This window comes from Carlito syrichta, unplaced genomic scaffold (assembly GCF_000164805.1).
Source record: "Carlito syrichta isolate Samal-C Ts95f unplaced genomic scaffold, Tarsius_syrichta-2.0.1 Scaffold307333, whole genome shotgun sequence".
NCBI lineage: Eukaryota > Metazoa > Chordata > Mammalia > Primates > Tarsiidae > Carlito > Carlito syrichta.
Window position 1 is genome coordinate 58,267 of NW_007251429.1, and position 23,418 is coordinate 81,684.

Sequence of the window (23,418 nt, forward strand, 5' to 3'; positions counted from 1 at the left end):
AAATAAAAACTAAAAAAAGGAAGAAATAGGAGGAATTAGGAATAAACAAGACTTGGAAACCATTTGGTTTTATGTCCTGAATTACTCTAAGGTTTCTGGATCTTGGTGCCAGTCAATGAAATAGGGGACAGAGAAGAAAAATAACACATGTGGATGCTTGGTAGAAATGATGATTTGCAGGTTATCACACTCATTTTGCAAATTAAATAACTAAGTCTCATTCACTAGTCTGTATGGGTATGGATTGTGACTTTTTTTTTTACTACTGATTCCACAGTGCCACACAATAGTTGGTTAAGAAGGATGCTTAGTAATACATGAGTGAGGCTTAGAAAACTTACATCATTTGCACATGTAGTTAGAGTTGTAAAGCCAGAACACCCACACAAGGCCTCTAACTCTTTCCAACACACTGTCTACCAAAAGACAGTAATATCAAGAAAAAAGTTGAATCTCACATTCAGAAGCAGAGGCTAAAAAACTCTCCTTGGCAGATATAGAATAGTAGTGGGCTCACTCCCTCAGGTACAGCAAGAGGATATCTAATTTTTTTTTTCATTAAAGCGTATTTTATGGAATAGTTTCTAAAGAAAGAAGATATTCAATAAGGTTGCATTTAGGGACATCTAAGAACCTTGTTTATGATGTATTCAGAACAAAAAAACAAACTTCTTTTATTCTAACTTGGAGCTCATAATTGGAGAATCAGGCAGAATGTTAAGATTTAAAGTCTCTCCACTATCTGGAGTGAATAGAGACTAACCTAAATCCCTCTTAGTTCGCTTTCAGTCATTTATTGCATTGTCTTCAAAGTTTTCAGGGAGTGACTGTTCACCATTTTATGTGTGAGAATCATTAAAGTGTTAGAAGACATATCTTCTCTTAGTCTTTGCTCCAGGGAGAGAAATAACCCTTATCATTCTAGTTTTCCTACTTTATATCATTCTCCCAATATTTTTAATACTTTTTAAGCATGCGTTATTTTTTCCATATTCTTAATGTGAGAGGTCCAAAAGCTTGTTGAAAAAACAATTATTTCAATGTTTATTTCTTTTTCAAGTCAGATTTACAAGAATTTAAGTGCTTCCCTGAAATAAACTAAGAGCTACAGAAAAGGCAAAGAAGTAGAAATCATTGACCTTAATCTCAAAGAACTGATCGACAATAGCTCAAGAATAAGCTTTTACAAATTTTAAATCTATAGTGTCTGCTGTTGGCAAAATCTACTTTTCAGGTTATGGTTCTTGGTAGACAAGATGCACATAGACTCCTAATAATCCAAGAACAAGGTCATAGTGCATAATCAAGCGCCAGACTGTGGGATAAACATTAGAAGTAATTCAGAAGTTTAGAAATGCAATAGAGCACCACTGACTAAAGAAGGATTCATGAGCGATAATGAATACAGAGTGAGACTTAAAGAACATCTAGAATTGGGAGGGGAAGAATAGGAGTATGAAAGGAGGTAGAAATGGAAGGAGAATGGGGTATGAAGATCTAGAACAGAGAGTTTAGGTGGAAAGTACATCCAAAATGTAATTACAAAAAATATTTTCCCCTCAATGCCTTATATTTATGTTGGTATTTTCCCTGTCCATTATGGATATCAGGATGAAGGACATCATCTCTCCTCTCCCAAAGGTAAGTATTTTATAAATTGATCTATTTGTCTTCAATAATTAATAAAAATAATGATGAATTTTAATTCTACCTGTGCTCCTATAATTAGTATTTCAGTATTCAGTACACATGAATACTAAAAAATTGGCCCAATTATCATATAGTCATCTCAGATTATAGAAATTTTATTGGCCTAGAACATGGTAGGGACTCAGTGAATGTTTAATGGATCAATGGAAGAAAGGAAAGAAAAAGAGAAAGAAAAATGAATGGATGGAGTTTGGAAATATTATTTTTCAGTTTTTTAAAAGTTAGGTGATCAGTTATTTAAATCATAACTTGTTATTAGTTTTAAGTTACTATGATTTGCTAGATCTTCAAGACTGTAGAGTACACAATCAGTATATTTTTATTTTCTAATTCAGATCAATTTCGGTTCTTCATTTTTTTCTAAAGTTCCTGCTTCTGAAGTTTTCAATAGGTGACAAGAGTTATATGACAAACAGTTCCAGCCAGGCATAGCTGCATGTGCTTGTAATCCCAGCTGCTAGGGAGGCTAAGGAAAAGGATCTCTTGAGCCCAGGAGTTTGGGACCAGCCTAAGCAACACAGTGAGACCCTTGTCTCATAAAAATAAAAGAAAAAAAGAAACAAAACAAAATATAAGCAGTTCCATTGTTTCTTCTAGGAAAAACCTAAATTTGAAATATCAAAAGATAGCTCAAAAGTAATAATGGGAAGACAACAATAATTTGATCCTGTCTTTTAATCCTTTAAAGGAAATAAAAAAGAATTCCAGGAAACAGTCATAGTAGTCTAAATGAACTGCTGACTTTAAGTAAACCTTTCTGATACAGAGGTAAAGAGGGGAGTAGAACAAAGAATGTGAGAAGAAGTAAGTAGTTATTTACAATAACAAACTTTTTTCTCCCACAGGGGCAAATTATTCTGGAGCAGGAATGAACTGAAATCCTTTGCATAAGCAAGAGCTGAGTAAGATAAACATTTTAGACACTGCCAGGGATTTGGAAGACCATCTCAGCATTCCAGACTTCCCTGTGATGTTGCATATTGTGGGAAAAAGGCCACCAGCCTTGAAGCCCAAATGGTCTGTTCTCAGGGTGACTTCTACCCTGAGAACAGTATAGTCTCAGGCCAGCCATTTTAACCCTTCTGAATCTGCAAAGAAAGGGGTAATCTTATCTCCTTCGTAGGATGGTTGTATGGATAAAACAGTAAACTGCAAAAAGACTAACAGAGTACTTCATAAATTGCAGGAGGACTATACATTGGAATGCTTATTAATTCTTAGGCAACAATAAGGGGCTCAATTTTTCCACTCCACTAGGTAGAAATCAAACCTGACTTTATCTCAGTATGGCGAAGAGGGAAAAGGCCTCTTCACCCCAGGTAAAGACGGTCAAGTCAACTTGTTCATTCCAAACAGAACCATTCTTATGGAACATGTACATGTAAAGCTAGAGCCTAGTCTTAATGATCAAATACAACAAAGCAAGAAATGCCTGGGGGGAGAGGTACATCTTTTTGTCCCTATTTGTTTTAGGTGTCAGCTCTTTCTCATCTCTCCCTTGAGCACCCCTAGTCTCCACTCAAATTCATACCTTAAGTATCAGTCTTTTCCTCATAGCTACCACCAGCATCTAACTTAGGGTTTCTTAGTTTTTCAAAAGCTCCTATTGAAAATTGGGAAGTTCAGGAAAAATCTAAAATTTCAGACAAATGATTCTATACAACGTAAAGAGCAAACTTTCTCCCCAGTACTCAGATCATGTTTATCAATGACAAATATAAAGAGAGTCTTGGATCTTTCCAGGGGATGTACAACACTGTAAATAGAAATGTTGCTTTGAGAGAATTTCAAAATATGGCTAAAATATACACAGAACAAATGGAATCAGAGTCTTTGCATTAGAATAAAGAAAAACTCCTTCTATTTTTAGATATGAAAGATCTTTTAAAAACCTTCAAATCTAAAATATGCCTTAACTCTATAATATCTCAACAATAAGATTTTTAAGAATCTTAAATCTATGTAATATGCTTTGCAGGCTGAAAAAAAGAAGCTGGAGAGTAGTGGGTCTAGAGACATTGTTTTTGTACCTATGAAATGTTTGTAGCCACAGAAATAGATCTGGAAACAGTTATTTTAAAACTGTTCAAAGGCTGGGCTTCTCATTTGTATAATACACTAAGGAATTTACAGAATTTACAATTTACAGATGGAGCCTTTGACAATATTTTTTATTATGGATATAATGGTGTTGAGGGACCAACCTTGGGTCACAAACACTTAAAACCAATCATCTTTTTCCATGACCAGTCTTAGGCAACTTTGTGAAGTAGTATAAGTTTGTTTTCCTTAAGACTGTTCCAGCTTCTATTCCTGTAACCTCCCCCAATCTACTCCCATGCCATAATTTCATCCCTTATCCCAGGGACTTAGGACTTCTCTTCAGGATATTCACATGATAAATCACTGCTGTGGGTAAATTAGTTTCTGTTCAACCTCTTAACAGGAGTCTTTGCATTAAGGAAAGACATGATTAGCAAGAAGTACCCCACCCTCAAAGAATGAATTACTAATGGCAAAATTCCAGATACCACAGTATTTGCAGAGGGAATTATTTGGACCAGTGAAGTTTTCTTAGTACAACACTAGAACTATGAGGATGTTAGTAGTAATATATGCCTTCTACTCTATTTTTCAAATAGATACTTCTCTAAAAAACAAAAGAATATAACAGATTGGTGGACCCAATTCCAGAATCACTAAATCAGAATCTCTAGGCATGAGGAGCTTATCATTTAGAGAGAGAGAGAGAGATGGGTAAACAAATGCTAGGTGAGTTCTATTATCCCAATTTTGGAAATCATTGGACTATACCTCATAGACAAACTCTTAAGGTTTTCATGCATTAATTGGTCTACCAGTATCCATTGTGCCCTACTAGAACATAGACATTTCTTTTAAATTGGGAGCAGTATATGAGGAACAACACAACTTCTTTTGGTCTTACCAGGCACTCCAGCTTGGATCCAAAAGTTAATGTCTGTCCCTTCTCCATTGCTCAAGAGCTGAGTGATATTGAGAGGCTGCAGGAGCTTCATGACCTCTTCCATGATGGCCCTGGCCTTGTCACTGCCAGTGAACTGAAGTCCAGTGGGTAAGAAGGTCCCTGAGTCAGACTCCATCACCAGACTGTAGTTAGAAACATTTGCCTAAACAAAAGAGAAAAGCATTTGCTTCATATCTGTTGTTTCTGTGTTTTCTCCTTGGGAACTATCAAACAACAACAATAACCAAATACTTGAGCTCCTCACGTTTGTCTCAAATATACATGGTACTCTGCCTGACTTAGGTCTGGCCTGCACATTACCTAACCATTCTAAGATGTGCAATTACTCATTCTGGGATTTGCCAAACTCTTGAGTTGACTTGGAAAGATGATGAAGGGAAAAAATATGATGAAGGGAAATATCAAGCCCCACGTTAAAGTTGTTAAATTATTATTATTTCTACTAACAATAATGTTCTTTCAACCAATTTTCTGAAGTGTCTACCATGTTCCAGATTCCTCTTGTGTGGCAGGGAACTCCAGCTAGTGTTGGCCATGCTTCAATAATAGAAAGTATGCTCTGAACTTATGTCTTGGCACCTCTTCCCTCTAAACAGATATTCTACCTAATTTTAATTGTGAGTTCTGCCAGAGCTTGAAGGCATCAAACTGACAGGTTTGTCTTGGGTTTCTGATTTTGTTGTTGTTCCATCTGTGGAATCCCCAGGGAGGGAGGTAATAGAACAAGACATGAAACACTGCTCTCCCTGGTGTAAAACCACAACACTCAAATCCCAGGCAACTCTGAAAGGCTGTTAGTTTATAAACTCTTTGCAAATAAAGTATAGTAAGAATGCCACACAGAGATTTAATGCTGCCAATATCGTCACTGCAAGAGCTTAAAATATAATAGGCTCTCGACAGGTTGCACAGTTAAATTGCTACCCAGTTGCAAGACTTGCAAGCTTAAGGCCCTTCAAACTGGTCAGACCATCTTTTTCCCAGGAACCATCTTCTTCTTCAAGATTGACCAACCTCCACCACAGTTGAGTTATTCCCAGCTATCCTTGGACAGCACTGCTATTTATTCCTTATTATTCACTTAGTAAAAATCAATGATAACATTTGTAGGGTGCTTCCAGAGAGATTTCACATCTGAGGTCTCCTTTGTTGTTCTTTGGCAACCCATAAAATAGACGAAGCAGATTTATTGTAGGAAAGGATCTGAGAGGTCAACTGATTTGCTCTAAGTCATGCAGGTAGCAAATGGTAGCGCTGACTCTGAAACATTTTGCTTTCCAAAACTCCAAGCAGCATCACTAGCATGACACTGGAGTGGAAAGCGATGACTGTTCTGCATCAGGATGATTTTTCACTTGTGTGACAATTAGGGGATTTCATGAGTATTTTTTTTCCAGACAGATTCAGTTTTACAATGATTTCCTATCAGCCATGGAAGCCTACTGTGATGACTAAAGGCAAGAGCAGTGACTGGTTCTAAAGGAGGATGTTGCCAGCATTTATAGGCCTGAACATGGAGCCCTGGGACACTAACACTTTAGTTGTTGTTAATGAAGAGAAAGTTAACACAGCAGAAGTCTGCTCCTATTTCCACTCTCACGTCTAAGGGATTTCTGTCTTCACGGTGATTTTCAGCAAAAGACCCAAGGCATTTATTATAAAAAGTGCTACCTCAGATTTCAGCTGTGGCTATTGCACTATGGTAACATCATTAGAGTAAATAATATGCAAATTATTTGCATTAGTGCCTTACATACAGGATTTGTTTAGCTAGTACACTGATGCTAGGTCAGCAGGTTGACACATAATTTGGCAATCCTAACCCTCTTCCATTGTATGCCCTGCCATATCTCACCACCCCAAACTCACTTTCTCCCCTGCAAAAAAGAGAAAAGAAAATTACAGTATAGCTTGCAAATGCAAACAGAATTGGGCAATCTTATATGTGAAGGTTCCCATATTGCAGTTAGATTCTATTCATCCAACATGAAAATCAGGTAAGTGTTCCTAGTTATGAACTATTTGGGCTAAAAATAGACCTGGTTAGTAGTTTGGCTGTCAGACCCAACACCAATGAGCAGCGTGGTGAGGTGGACAGAGCCTAGGACACTCTGCTGTATTCCTGACTCATCAACTGACACACTGGGCTACCGAGGGGGGGTCGATGTCCTCTCTGTCCCCAAGTCATGTCACCTTGACCTTTGGCTTCTCTACCTGTGGGTTTGGACAAAAGCTTGAATAATGAGCTTGTGTAGATGGAGCTTCAAGCACCTCTAAAGAAATGGCCTGTAGACTAAAGTGAAAGTGCCCGTGTGACTTGAACGCCCAGCACTTCTAGCAACATGTCCTTAAATGCTTCCTGGCCCTCTTTAGCTGCAAATAAACAGATGTCCTAGGGACAGGGGACAGTTTGTGAATGCCACTGTGCAATGTCACAGGATGTTGACAGGAACATGGAGAATAATGTAAATCAAGGAGATTTCAAGGTGCCATCGGTTATATATGTAGTAGTCATTTTAGCAGAGAGAGAACGAGTAAGGGCTTTAAAATTATCCAGACTGGGTCTGATCCTCATATTAACCAATCTTTAGCTGTGTGACTCTGGGCAGTCCATGGAAGCTCTCAGTTTCTTCCTCTATGAAATGGGGATGATAATGGTACCCAGCTGATGGAGTTGTAAGAAACAGTGCATTGCAAAGCCTAGCACATAATCAGCACTTGATAAACGGCAGCATTATTGTTACTGTTCTTAGTACTGGCCATCAATACTGCTCAGATTTTCGAAGATGCTCCCAATATATACCCTTCTGTTAGCTGATTATAATGATGATGGGGAACATTTTTGTGATGTTTCCTATAAGCTAGATGCTGTATGAAATGCTTTACAGCTCACCCCCACGTAACACTCATAATCATTCTATAAGTGCTATTGTAAATCTCATTTCACAGATGAAGTAACTGAGGTTTAGTTGGGTTGCCTCACTTTCCCAAGTTTACTTAGCTAGTATTGTGGTGCAGCCAGAATTCAAACCCAGGCTTCAGCCTCTCCAAGCATGTGTTCTCAACCTCTCTACTGCCATGTCTCCTTAAAGTCACTTATGTCAGGCCACAAGGCCCCATTTCAAATTCAGAAATATGGAGACAGCAGTTAAACAAGTGTACAGATTTTTTTTTAAAGTCATGATTATATTACAGAATTTATTGTTCCTACTAATAATTAATTTAAGCAAAGAAGGGAATAAAATAAAAGCAAAAACTCTTGAGCCACAATTTCCTTCCAATTAGAAATAAAAAGCCTAAAACAGAAAACTTCTTTTCAAGCCAAATAAGACAGGATGTGCAGATATCAGTAAACCAGAATTCTGGCATAGGTAAAGAAATGTTTGATTTCAATTCATATAGAATTTTTTTTTTATCTGCTGCTTACATGATGGCTACATTCTATTGTTTTCTATTTATATATAAACATCTCCATATGTTTTCAATAATGAACTAAGAAAACAAACCACCCACCGTCTATGACACTGTTTTTTCTCCACATTTATGGAGTCATTATCTAATTGTTAGCATATGGGTAAGGAGTTAGGGCAATGTCACAGCAGAAAGAAACTGGAAGGAATAGCTGGGTCACTGAGCTGTTAGAACTGCTGCTTCTCAGGAATGCGTCATCACAAACATCCCTGTTCTGTATAAGCCATGTGTGGGGACATAGTGCAGATTTGAAAAACTGATTATAGCTAGTGAAAGAGCAGAGCCATGCTCATTTCACTCAACCCATTTTAGCACACAGAACAAGATGTTCATCGTCTTGTTTACAGGGTGTAGGAGGAAACCTTCTTTTGGAGATAGAATGCCTTGTTGCTGAGATAACCGACACTCATAAGACAAGCTGAGGCATGGATGAGGAGTCTGAACAGCTCAATGATAAGCCCGGATATTACCTGTAAATCCCCTACTTTGTTCTCTTAATAAAGAGAAACTTCTCTTTACTAGGAGTCATGGAAACTGTCATTCATTACTATGTAATGTACATAATACAATGGAAAAAGCATGTTCCCGGGTAACCCCCTAGGTTGGTATCATCACATTAGTTAAAATTCTTCTTAGGGTTGAAGATTTATAGCTTTGTCTTGTGTTAAAATCACATCCTATAACAGCTCTTCTCTCTTTTTTTAAGGGTCAGGTTACTCTGCCAAAGAACCGTTTGGTAATCATTAGCATTCTTTGTGTGCAAGGCAAGATTCAAAAGAAGAAAAGTGTTTAAAATATACATCGCATGTTTTAAAATACTTCCTAATATAAGCACAAGGATGATGTTTGTGTTCCTTGCATATATATATATAATTCTAGGCAATTCTTCTTCAGAAATATAGACTCATGTTCAATAATATCTCTTCTCCTCCAAATTTGGCTTCTCCTTTGTTCAAAAACTTTTTGTTTTCTTATTACCTAGAGAGAATAACCTATGAGAAAACCATGCAAAAATAGGCTTGTTTTCTCATGTTTCTCAATGTGTCTTTGATTTTGACTTAAAGTGACATTGAAATCCCAAAATCAAGCAAAAAGAGAGACTCCTAATTATTTTAACTAATCGAGTAGCCTCCTCAATTCATTCTTCAAAGAAGTAAATTCCACACTGATACAGGGCAATCAGTCTCTGTACCTTCTTGTCCAAGTAAATGTTCAGATTTTACAGATAATGGTGGTGATGCTGTTTGGCCAGGTGGTAGGCTCAAAACAAGTTCTCAAAAGCAAATCATCTTCCGATGTGTGTGCTGAATTGCTGCAATCCTCTTTTCCAGCTTCTGGAATTCCCTGTTTCTAGTGGTGAAGGGGGTGGTGCTTTACCTCAAACAACTGACATGATTGGATGATAGATAAAGAGGCTTCTCTCTGTTGTGCAAAGTCAAAAATAAGCTTGAATTTCCAGTCAGATCGATCTTTAAATTCAGACTTTTATTTCTGATGGTTTCCAGCATTCAGTTTTGAATAGCTTTGGGTACCCAAGGGAGAACCAGGAAAGAGATGATGACAAGGTGAAGTGCTACAAGTTATTTTTATTTGACAACTAAACTGGTTTCAGCTTGGTGAAATGGGCAGTCTTGGGTAAGTTACATGAATACTAAAATTGCAGACACCTACTGTGCTTAGACACCATTGTGCCTGAAAATGGGAACAGAATGAATCGTTTCTGGAGAGCCCTTTCTAGACCTATCGTTGTGTGTGACAAACACACAGAATGTGTCTATCATTCTGTGTGTGTGCATTCTGCTGTGAGACAAAGCTACTTTTTTAAGCAATTTGATTTTTACAATGTCATTCGAAGCACTCTAGACCTTAGTGAATTCTCCTTTTGTGCTAGTCAAGGCCCTTGGATAGCCTTTAAACTTACTGAAAACACATGATCCCTCTTATAAATGTCACTATGGCAACAATAGTAAGTCAGAAGGCTAAAAATATGACATAAACATTGGATAAAAAAGTACTTTATTTATATTATACAGCAAATAAGCTTTTGGGGGAATAAAAAAAGAATGTAATATCCGGGGCATTTGGTAGACAGACTTTTAAAAGGCTTATATAGTAAATGAATATCTATCTCAGTTTCTAATTTTATTCCTTCATGTTGAAGAAATATAATAATGATAGATGCAGTGGGGTTCAAGAACTCACAATTATATTTTGATTCCTTTAATACTCTGCATTGGTCAAGTGTTTCGAGTTACTGGTTTCATATTCATTTCAGTATGCAGTTGCACAGCCTTCTCTGCCTTTTCCACTGTCTACTCCCCTCAGTCCCCTCCTCCCAGATTATGTCCCTGTTGGTCTCCCCTCTTAGACCCACCACACTCCCAACCTTCCCCATTTTAAAAAGTAAAAACTAAATGGCCTAAATTAAGAATTCTTCCATCACTTGACCTTCTTCCTTTAATTCTGTGGCATTCTTAATAAGCATAAAGATATGTTTCTTGTTTTTGATGATACTATTGTGGCAGCCAAGACAATGCTTTCTGGTTGAACTCTCATGCCCTTCTCTTGGTTGGGAAGACTACAGCAGCTTAAGTCCCTTCCTAAGGCTATAACTGACAACTGAACTTATCTTCCTGTAAGTAGGCAGGTTATTTCTTTTTAAAAGATCATTGTTTCCTTGACCTGAAAAAAAAAATAAAAAGACTCTAGAACCCAAATATTTACTCAATCCTAGGGCATACCATATTAAAACCCAACTCATGAATTTTTCTTTCTCTATAGCCTACAGATGAGCACTTACAACATTTCTGGATTATGTCAATACCCCCATATGCTTTATTTGATCAAGCCCATTTTGCTAATCTTAGTAAAGATGCTAGACTCAGTTTCAGAAGTAATTGTGTTTTCTTAAGCATACCTTTCCTTCTTCTTTCTCAGAAGCACAGTGGTGGGTTTGAAGGCTTATGAAAAACAAAAATACCCAACTGTGAGCTTCAGGCCTCATGGTCTGTTCAAGTGACTTCATGCCCTACTTCTTTCCAAGCCTTCCATGACTAACACACTATACTCCTATCTAAAATGCTGGCCCATTGTATTTTATTCAATTTGTTTTTTATGTCTGCCTTATTTCTATAAAAATTCAAGGCTTCCTACAAGAAACAACCTTAATGCCATTAGAAAAGGTAGGTAAACGCACAGGAACCAAGAGAATGCCATGAAGGCAGGAGCTAAATCTGTGTAGATCTCTGCTGTATCTCCAGCTCAAATAATAGAGCTCAGCACATAGTAGGTGCTCAATGTTTAAGGATAAAGAAAAGTCACAACTGTGAAAATTTTGGCATAACCCTAGCTGCAACATGAGGATATAATTTAGCTCTAGCTCATAGCTGCCAGTATAAGACAGAAGATTGATGTATTACTAAGCTCTCATTATCTAGAAAAAGAAAGCATATCACCAGTTCCTTGAAAAAAAAAAGCAACATTTTCTCTAGCATCCAATTCTAAGATGAATATTTATGCAGTTCTTTATATGAAGGACACCGAACGAAATAATGAACAAAGTCTCCAATAACAGTTTCACAAAAGATGCAGAAACACTTAATTTTTCTAACACTATTTCCTACATATTGATCCTCAATTAAGACAAAAAGCAAGCTATTAAGTCATATTTCAGTAAAGGTGTTTCTTCAGGGAGCAAAATGTATTCAGTCAACAGTTATTGAGAGAGAAACCAAAAAAATGAGGTGACCATACACCTCAGTTTGCCCTGGGCAGCTCAGTTTGCATCCCTTGTTTTGGTGTTCATTAATAGCGCCTCCTTTCTCTTGCAACATTTCCTGTTTTTAATAAGTAATATTTCCCACCTACTTCGAAGGAAGTTTAGTACAAAGATGACTAAGATAGGACTGATTTCCTATGGGAGGGCAGAGTTTACCAGCACAGACAATAATTGGTTGTTACATTAGATGTGATGAAACAAGGGTACCTGCATAATGAACATCTGTATACCTAACCCTAAATTGTACCCCACATTTTAAAAATAAAACAAAGTAAAAAATAAAAAAATGCAATGAGATCTATGGATATGTGCAAAGAAGAGAAAGAAACTATTGGAAAAAGCTTGATAGTAGTGATAACTGACCTGAGCAAAGCTCCTAGATTGAAAGTTCTCTCTTAAGAACAGGATACTGGTAGTTCATCAGACTATTCACAGGATCTAGCCAATAGGCATTTGAAAATACTTGTCAAATGAATGATACTGTTCTGAGCATCCAAATAATGTTGTTCAGATATGGAGCTTTCCAAGAGAGGACTAGAATTTAGGAAATCTCTAAAATAATAGATATAAGCATGTTCTATAGAGTATCTCACTCTCAAATTAGCAAAAGTTTAAGGTGGAGATCACTGGTGAGCGCTAAATAACAAGTCTTTGACAGAGCTGCACTTGACACTTGTTCCCTTATGGAAATGCTTGCCTTCCTTGGTTTCTGGGACTTCAAACTCTTGGCTCTCTTCCTACCTGGATGCTTGTCCTTTTTCTTGGCTGGTTTTCTTATCTCCTCAATCTCTAGACATTAAAGAGGCTGAAACAGTCTAAAGGTCTCATCTTTTCTCTTTCACACTCGGTTGGTGTTCTTATCTAGGATTATGGTTTTAAATAAATTTATATAGTGATGACTCCCAAATTTATGCCTCTCTTGAATTTCAGACTCATATCCAATAGCTACTCAGCATCTTCACTTAGATGTTTAATCACGTACTCATTTCTTGTTACTGCTGTAACAGATTACCACAAATTCATTGACTTATAACAACCCAAATTGTTCTCTTACAATTCTGGAGGTCATAAGTCTGAAATAAGTCTCACAGAACTAAAATTAGGGTGTTGGCAGGGATGGTCCTTTTAGAAGGCTCGAGGGAAGAATTTGTATTCTTGTCTTTTTCGGCTTTCAGAAGTGGCCTTCATTCCTTGGCTCATGGTTTCCCACCACATTGACTTGTATCAACCTGCCCCTGTCATCACATTGCCTTCTTCCTCCTATGATCTTCTTGTCTCCCTTTTCTGAGATGGGTCCAACTCAGTAAACAGCAAAAACATCCTTCTAACCACTAGCCTAAAAATGTTGACAGTCATTCTTGACACCTCTCTTGCTTTTACACCCCAAATGCAATCTAGCAACAAATCCTTCTGGCTCGATTTTCAACATAGACCTACTGTCCAACGACTTCTCATGAACTCCACTATTCTCACCTGATCCAGGCCACCACCATCCCTCATCTGGAGTATTGCAATAGCTTCTCCCTATTTCAACATTTACCATCCTTCAGCCTATTCTCTATACAAAAGTCAGAATAATCCTGTTGAAAAAAAAATTAAGCCCGACAATGTCATTGTTTTTCTCAATCCCTTCACATGGCTTCCACTTGAACTGGGCTAAAAAGCAAAGCCTCTATCCACCTGTAAGGCCTTATGTGAAGGTCCTTGCCTTCCATAGTTTCTCTGAACTCACTTCCTGCTAGTCTCCACCTCACTTTCACTGGTCCAACCAACTTCAGCTACTCAACAATACTTTTTGTCTTGGACCATTTGCACTTGCTAATTCCTCAGGCTTTTATACTCTTCCATTGGATGTCTCTTGCTTGTTTCCTTCCTTCTGAGCTCGTGATTCCCACTTCACTCGCCCTGAAAGCAAGCAGGTGAGGTTTGAATCTGCCAAAATGTCCTCTTCTTAGGGAAGTCTTCCTCACCACCTTTTGAAAAATAAGGCCTCCCCCTATACTCTCTACAGAATGCCCTAACTCTCTTATTCTGACTTATTTTTCTCCTTTGTATCCACAATAAATGTTTTTCTGAGATCAGATGAGATTGGGCCCATTCAGGTGGTATGGCTGTAGACAATGAATGTTATTCAGAAGCACATTTATGAACAAAACTAAAACTATTCTCTGAACTTTCTGAAATCCCTAAGTACTTAGTTGAATTCCTAGAATTCTCCACCAAAAAAGGGAAGAAATTATTTTGGCGAGAAAAAAGTCTGGAGGCAAGGGTTATTATTCATCTGATTTTATGATTAAGGAAGCCTCATGGTATCTGTAAAATACTGAACTGAATCTCAAGAAAGGCTGAACAAGTTAGCCACAAAGTCATCCCTACTCAACTAGGTCTTCTGACTTGTTAATATAGAAATGTGGTGCATCCAATGACTCTAGGAACAGGTGGAAGCAATGACCCTGGGCAGAAGAGCGATTGAGACATTAGGAGTAGGAAGAGAACTGCTCAGGGATAGTGATTCCAGTAAGGTTCATGAGGACGGGATCAAGTAGATCTGTGGAGAATCCTGACCCTGGGGACCAGGGGATCTTCAGATGAAGGGGCAGGGCTCTTCAGGGGGCTATATTCCCAGGAAAGCAAAAACAATAATCACAGTGTTGAAACCTTAGAAACTGAGCTTCCATAGGACAGGAGACAGGGGTGTTGAGAGAGGGCAAGTATCCATTCAAAGGGAGCACTTATATGGAGAAAACTCCATGCCCAAGGCTGTCTATAGACCTCTCCCCTGAACTCTACACTCTTTACCCAGCTGCCTACTTGACTTCTCCACGGGAATGTCTGAGTCCTCAAACTTAACATGCGCAAAGCTGAGCTCCTGGTCCCCACCTCACCCGCTCTGCCTAACTCTCCTCATTTCCCCTGTGGGTTCCTCTCTTCCTGTCGCACTCTATCAGATCCTGATGACACTTTCCATAAAATATAACTGGAGCCTGGTGGCTCACTGCCCCCTCCACTGCCATCTCCTGCTCCAAGCTGCCATCACCTCTAGCCTGGATTATTGCCTTGTTTCAGTTCTAGTCCCCCTTCAGTCTATTCTCAGCCCAGCAGCCAGAGTGATCATTTTAGAAAGTTAATTCAGATCCTGTTTCTCCTCTGCTCAAAAGCTTCCAATAGCTCCAGTCTGGCTCAGAGAAAATGGCCTGTGGGGCCTGATTCCATCTGGACTCCTTTGTATTAATGACTTCACACCCTACTGCTCTCCATTCACGGCTCCACTTCAAGCACTGGCTGCTCCCTGTCCCCTGAATGCCAAGCGCAGTCCCCAACAGCACTCTTTGCAACAACTCTTCACTTTCTCTGGAACCCCTCCTCCAGATGGCCATGTAGCTCTCTTCTTCGCCTTCTTCCAGTCTTTACTCAAATTTTAGCACCTCCCTGATTTCTTCCTTGTTCTCCTCCATCAAAAATTTAAATAGCCTCCTCTTCACATGCCCTATCTCTGCCCCCTGTCTTATTTTTCTCCTCAGCAGTTACCTTCATCTAACATGCTATTTGGCTTATTTGTCCAGTTTATTATCAGTCTTGACCCAGTAGAATGGAAGCAAGATGAGGGCACAGGTTAAAATAGTGACTGTCCCTTAGAAGACTCTCAGTAATCACGTGCTGAGCAAATGACTAAAAATATTTATGTGTTCAAGCACACATGTGTGTGTATGTGTGTGTGTGTGTGTGTGTGTGTGTGTGTATTTGTACACGTGAACCTATGTAAGCATGTAAACAGATGCCATTTTGGACGATGATGTTGGTGGGGAAGATAATGATTATGATAATGTGGATGCTAGTGTGGGTGAGAAGGTGACAGTTTTTCAGGTTTGTTTCTTTAAAAAACTTTCTCAAAGTATAGGGTTTGACAACTAAGGCTATAAGCTGAATCTTTACTGTATTTGTTATAGTGCTCTTAAAAATATATGAATTTTTAGCCACATTCATTATAAACACTAAAAATAAATACTTTCCAGAAGGCTATACAGTGTAACAGTGATTTTTTAAATGGCCACATATTAACAAAAGACAAGTGAAATTTCTAAGTTTCCTTCAATAATGGAATAATAAGATGCTCTTCTTTTGGAAGCTGTGCGGCAAAAGTCAACTTCTTCTCAGGTGAAAACAGGCTGAAAAAATTCCCTAGTGGACCCTAGGTCATCAGCATTTCACCACCAAAGATAGGAACCTCCAACATGTTAAGACTTGCTAAAATAAAATGGCCATCGCTCTTAGCAGGAGAAAGAATGAGCAATAACTGACCTGCCAAGATAGAATTTTTAAAACATTAATTTAAGGCAAAATCTTAAAGTTTGTTATGCTAAAGTGAATGTAGCATGAGGCTAATAATACATGTGCAATCAGTAAGATCAATTACAGTAACTAAGAAATGCATCCTGGGACTACTTAGAACTTTAACAATTGCTTAACACACAATGTAAGTTTAAAAGTATTCAGGTAAAATGAAGGAAAATAATAAACAGATGAGGCAATTTAGCTTTGAGAAGAGTTAACATAATTTAATAGGTATAGTTTAGATAAAAGGAGGCTAAGGAATTGTAGCAATTACAAAAACAAAAAAGTCCAAATAGGTACCTGTATACCTAAGGGAGGTGAAGAAAAACAATTTCCCTCATCTGAGACTAGTAATAAGCAGCAGCAGTAATCACCTGAAGGGAGAAGAGGAAAATACCATAGTAGAAAATAGCACCAAATATACTGGAGATAATGATCACTCTGGGAAGCCACGTGAGGACCACTTAGGGGAGACTGAACATTAGAAATCCTCAAGGCAAACTGAATAAAAGCATTTGGCAGGCACTTGGACCTCTCTCTCTCAATTTCTCTTTGGATACCTGTATTCTTCATCAAGGGTATCACTGATGTTTAAAGGATGTGCGGGTGACTAGGGTAACAACCCTGAGGAGACCTTCAGTCTCCTAGGGGGTGGATACATGCCCAATTCAATGGCAATTGCCACTGGGAAGTAAAAGGAGATGATATACAGATGTGAATGTAATTTGATATACATCTTAGCCATAAGATAAAAAATGTTAAGCAAGATACTCAGTTACTCTGGGCCTCAGCTTACTCATTTGTAAAATGGGGATAATAAGAGTTGTTTCATAAATTTATACTAAGGTAGGAGTTCTTAATCTGGTGTCTCTTGGGGGTTCATAGACTTGGACATGGTCTGTGAACCTGAATGGAGAAAAATGACATCTTTACTTTCATTAATTTCTAACTAAAATTTAGAATGACATTTGATTATATATGTAAATAACAGACCCCAGTAGTATTAGCAGAACCTGTCACTGTTACCAACAGAATTCACAGATTTTTCATATTATGTTAGACATGTGCAGAATCTTATTGTAACACTTATGTTCAACAATGCTTTAAAATTATAGTAATAATTAAATTATACTTCAAGATCTTATTTAATGTATTTGAAAAACCATATATATAACTATATCACAAATTAGCTTAAAATTTTTGATAACTGTATTTTAATAAAATTCATGTCCAACATGCATTTTATTTTCTGCATTCAAAAATATTATCTGAGAAGAGGTCCATAGATTTCACCAGACTGCCAAGGTGGTCCATGGCATAGCAATAATCAAGAATCTCAGCTGTGCAAATGGTGGCTTAATAGTAAGGCAATAATGGTGGTGATGACAATCATTCCCAGTGTTATTTTTATTAAACTGATTAGAATTTGTTTGTCCTAGACATCTGAGCTGCAGTACTGGTTCTGTCATACAATAGCTAAATTACCTTGGCAACCATTTCATCTCACTGAACTTTATAGCCTCTTCAACAAAGGGAAGACCTAGTTAATAGAGTTGTTCTGAGGAGTGTATACATTTATTATATGTATTCAAATGAACATATAGTAAGCTATTCTGTTCTCTGGAGACATTATTATAACCAATAAGAGTGACTAATAGTAGAGAAACCATTATTTAAGTTACTGTCCAAGTGAGGGCACCTTTGAGAGTGAAAGAAGATAGTATGAATTATTATGGCAGGGCAATGGGTATAAACTGGACTGTGTCAGGAAAATCAGGAACAAAAAGTCAACTTAAATTCTGTTTTTCTGATTTTTTTTTTTTGAGCAAGGTCTTGTTATGTTGCTCTATCTGGTTTCAAACTGCTGGGTTCAAATGATCCTCCTGCCTCAGCCTCCTGAGTTGCTGGGATTATAGGAATATGCCATCACACCCATCTTCTTTTTCTGATTTTTTTTTTGGCATCTCCAATTTATGTCACTATAAAATTCAACAGATAAAATACCATATTTCATTTACTGTAAGAGTCATATTTTTCTCCTCCTTTAACATTTTGGAAATCAGAACATATCTTGCTATTGATGCATTCTATAAGAAACTTGACCAATACCATGCAAAGAAACAAATCACGCCATATATCCATCACCATTGCTTGTCCATATGCAAATTTTATCACACAGAAAAGAACTTGGTTAATTCATTTTACACCTCACTTAAGTTATTTGCTCTGGCATCAACAGAGATCATTAAATATTTAAATTAGATTCCCTAATTATCGATTACAATTCTTTGTAAATGTGTTGATGTTTGAAGATTGGTTTTCGTATGTGAGACAGAATAATAAAAAGCAGTAAAATCACCAAATGTTCAGAACAGATCCTAGCATGTTCATGACTAGCAAAGAAAGGTTAACAGTCATGGATCATAGAACAACCACCCACTCAGGTACTGAGCAATTTGCCAAAAGTTCCCTTAGACTTTTAAGAGAAGTTGCATGGCTTTTAGGAATATTAAAATTAAAAATAAAGTCTTTAAAAATTCAGTCAAGTTGAAAATACAGAGGAAAGCAGTATGCCTCATAATAGACTATAAACCCCGAAGGTGTATCTTCAGCACCTTGTCAAAATAAGGAGCACAGGTCACACAAGGTGGTCTGGCACCCTGATGCCAAGGCTTCATGGCTAATGACTAAAAGGTTCACAACAAACTTCAGACTCTGAATTGAAGGTATTTAAGACATAGATTGATTCTAAAGACAAACATGTTAGGTATTGTGTGCTATTGTCAGTTTAATAGAACTATATATTTAATGTAGTTTTATTTCTTCTGAAAATCTGTATTAACCCCTATTGCACTCCTTATAATTGACGATCTTTAAATCAAAGATATGGAGAACTGAACACCTTCTCACTCTAGTTATTCTCACTCTTGGTTAATCTCACTCTGTCACATCAGTTGTCACCCTCCTTTCTCAGGCTCTACTGCCTTATAGTTTGAATTTGAGAATACAATATTTGACATTCTATTGTTCTAACTGGAGGGGTGTCAGTGCTGGTTGTATTTTTAAAGTAAGCAAAAAGAAAGTAAAAGCTTCTTCCACCACTATTCATAAGTCAACTGCTTAAACCACATCTAAGAAAACAGGTACAGGCCAGACTCTCACAGCTACTGGTGTCTCTGGCTCTTGGTATCCTCTGTCTGCAATAATCTACTCACATAAATATCACTGTCCTATTTTAGTGGTAAAATATCTGCAAAAAAAAAGGGGGTTTATTACACACATAAGTTTAGAAGGCATTTTTCACCTAATCAGAGCAGTCACGGCAAAAACAGGCACTTCATTCCACTTGAAAATTTCAATTTTAAAGCCCACAGTTGCTGGTTCTTATAAAGAAAATGCTAATTTATTACTTCACACATGTCACTTCCATATAATGAAATAATTAGCTGAGAAATTATATTTGCATTCTCAACACTTTTGTACAATAGGAATGTCAGTATAATTAGGCATTCACTACAATTTTAGAGAATTGGAGGTAGCAGTTTTGTGTACAAGTGAGTATTTTTCCTTCCTCTTCATTTGCTCTTTTCTTATCTCAGGGATTTGGGAAAGATGTTAATTTCCTTTCAATGGAAGCCGTCACTACAGTGTGCCATATTAAGGTGACTCCCTGAAAGATGAGAAGATAAAAATCTCATGGGTGGTCAAAGTTCTTCTGCCAAAATCTTTGGTAACCAATAGGCTTAGTGCCTTAGGCGCCAACAATTTGTTACACCCTTGAATACGTCTTTCATTACCATTTTTCTTTCCACTTCTGTTGTATGAGACTTTGGCAGGCTGAGCTCTCAGAGAGAGAGAGGCAGCTCATGATCATGGCTACCTTTTTCATTGGAGAGGAAAAAACACCAATCCATTCTGGCAGGTGCAATTTCCCAACACATTCAGAAAACTGTTTTCCAGAGAAAGTACTAACAAACTGAGCTCTCAGTTATGAAGAATAGAACATGTGAAAGGCTACAAATTATCTCCAGACCAAGAAAAGAATAAATTAGAGTCCACTTTCTTAGAAACAAAACCATACAGAGCAAGCATTAAATCATTTGTGCATTGAGTCTAGTTTGCAAATCATGTTTAATTTTCTCATTTGCAATTCACAATTCATCCTCCGGTCCCCCAATTCATTTATCCTGTTTTAGTGCTTTCACACGGGAGCTTCTGAGGCAGGTAGGATGAAGGGACATTCATGCTGGGAGATCTATAGCTACCTTCTTTTATAATTGCTCCTCCAGTCTTCCAAGCAGCATCCTTAAATGAAGACATCACTGAGTGGACCTGACTGGGGATATTCTTATTGTCTGACAATGTTAAAAGAGATTGACACAAGTAAAATATTTGTCCTTGGAAATCTTTAAAAATATCACAGGCAGGGGTCCTTCCTTGGTCTCTCAAGCATGGTTACCCTAAAGGAAGAAAGCTGAACTCAATTTGTGGAGTGTCTTCATATGTTTTCCTGGGTGTCTAAGCTCTGCAAACATGAAAAATATGTAAACAGACATATATACACATTATTTCCACCTGGTTCTGTTCTCATTTTCCTTTGAAGTCTAAGTCAATGAGAAATGTACTAAGGTGGTCTCTTGGGTGCCTCTGGTCTAAAGATAGTCCTTTATAGGAATGATTTTAACATGTATTACTGTGAGAAAGAGTTTCATATCACTAAAATGTCTCTTTGAATGTTTTACATTTTATTTTACCTATTGTTTAGCCAAAACTTTGCTAGAAAATGCTTCAAACTAAGGGAAAGTTATGCTAAAAATGGAAGTGTTGGTTATTTTTAAAAATTACTGTAGCAAGATTTAGAGAGTTAACTACAAGAGCAAATGCAAATATTTATTTTTAGACTCTCCAGAGAGTGCGAATATAAAACATAAGAATTACTAGTGATAACTGATGTCTGCATGGTTATACAATATCCCTTGGTCTTTTAAAAATTGTATAGAATTGATGCCGTGTGATATGTGTTTCAAACTAATCTCCTTGCAGTGACTCCCCCATTCAATCACTCATATGTTACTGATTATTCAGCATTCCTGAATATATTGGTGTGTATGTCCTTCAGTCTATGATAAGTTGGTAGACCTATATTTAAGATGGGTGGCAGAGAAGTGCATGGTTATAGAAGTCATTACGACTGAAGTCTGGAAACAGAAAGCTAGGCTCAAGGCTAGGCTCTGTACCTCCTGGACTGTGCTGTGCAACTTTGGGTACATTCTTTACTTCTCTGAGCCTCTGTTTCTTCATGTATGAAAAATGGAAAACAGTAGGTGGTCTGAAAGCTACCAGGGTTACTACTATTACCAATGCAATGATGTCTATGAAAGAGTACTCTAATTTATAAAAGATTGCATAGATGGAAGAGATTATAATGACATCTACTAAATGGTAAGAACTTGTTACGTATTTGTTTGGAAAATGGGACCTTTCAAAATTCTTGATGGTTTCTTTTCTCTCTACAAGTCAACCTAAAAAAATCTCTAGTATTGGATTTTCAGATCTAATAAAAGGAATGGATTACTTTCTCTTACATGGAAAAAACTGATAATTTTCACAAAGTACTTTTCTGTCTACTATTTTGTTCTTTTCCCTTTGACCTTTCCTGATTCAAATGATAAAACAGTTTTATTACCATCCATTTGGCTCTGTGAGATATAATGAAAGTATTATCTAGAGATTTGGAGGAGAAAAAAAATCATCCAGCTATGGATGATGACAGAGGATGGATACTATACGTTCTCCGAGCCCTCAATTAGTACCTGGAGAGTTGCCCAAAACATACTTCTAAGTATTTACTATGACACCTCCTCAATTTCTGGTGATGGTGCATCTCACTGGGTGAGTTTTATTAAGTGGAACCACAGGAAACCATAAAAGCATATTATACACCCATTTTAACTAGTTACAAAAATTCTGTGTAATCTCAAATAACTCATGTTATGGAATCACTTTAAACCTTTGTTGAAAGGCCTTGTTAAGCTTTCTAAATTTGAATTGTTGTTTATACATGTTTTGCTGTGTGGGGTATAAAAGCTCTTTAGAAATTGATTTTGAGAAGCTCTTCTTTAAGAGAACCCTGAAACCAAAGCAGTTTAGACAAACTGCTTGTTGCTAGGGTAACCTCAGCTTCTAGAATGAGTAATTACAAATGTAGGACAAGCATTTGATAAGAGTACACAAGAGGGAGGTCTTTTGAAAGAAATAAGAAATAAAAGTTCTAAGCTTCAGCGTAGGAAAAAAAAAATTATGCCTTTGTGTTTTTTACAGAAATAAGTGAGTCAGCAGGAACTATAGATGTGACCCAATTGATAAATAAATTAGAAAGCTAGACCAAGGCCAACTCTATCAAGGGACAAATAGTACCTTTAAGACATCACAGGATTTGGGGGTTAATACACTCAGAAATGATGAATTCCAGAAAGAAAGAAAAGGGCTCTTAGAAGTTATCAAGTTGCACTCACAACTGTTTCCTACAATTCTGCAGCTCAGTTTCCTGCCTAGTCTTCAGCTCTTAAAGTAATATAGTTTCACTAGTGCCCATCATAGCTTCTGAACACTACTGCTTAGAGCACAAAGTGAACTCACTGCGGGGAAGCTGCTTTCTAGCATTGGCCCTGCAGGCAGCCCCGCTAGTTATTCTGCCCATGCATCCCCAAACTACCTTAGATGGACCATTCTTCCACATTTATGTATTAATGCCATGGGAGCACAAAAAAACTACAGTTACCAGAAGTAGAAGATACCCACTGCACTCCAGTCTGGGCGACTGAGTGAGACTCCAACTCAAAAAAACAAAAAACAAACAAACAAACAAAAACAAAAGAAGATAAACTTCCGGAAGGGCTACTGATTACCCAAATGGCTGAAGTTTTTCAGTTCTCTTGGGAAGAGTTTATTTCCCAGATAACAATTCAGGTTTAAAAAAGAAATGCTAAAAGCAAACCTATAAATAAAAATAGGATGTGATTAAACAGTGAATGGCAATTGCTAAGGATAGTAGAAAAGTCGCCAAGATCTATTGGAATGCTCATTTTTTAAAAAAAAGATCCTTCTATATGTGTTAACT

General features: G+C 37.4%; 1 protein-coding gene across 1 annotated transcript in view; it reads right to left on the reverse strand.

The window, feature by feature from the left end:
* Nucleotides 1-3,242: 3,242 nt before the first annotated feature.
* The window catches only part of CPQ (carboxypeptidase Q), a 300,673-nt gene continuing 280,497 nt past the window's right edge, over nucleotides 3,243-23,418 (reverse strand). The window contains exons 7-8 of the mRNA XM_008064423.2: nucleotides 4,658-4,859; nucleotides 3,243-3,313 (exon numbers count right to left, since the gene is read on the reverse strand). Coding sequence (XP_008062614.1) covers nucleotides 3,243-3,313; nucleotides 4,658-4,859 — 273 coding nt within the window. The remainder of the gene's footprint in view (nucleotides 3,314-4,657; nucleotides 4,860-23,418) is intronic.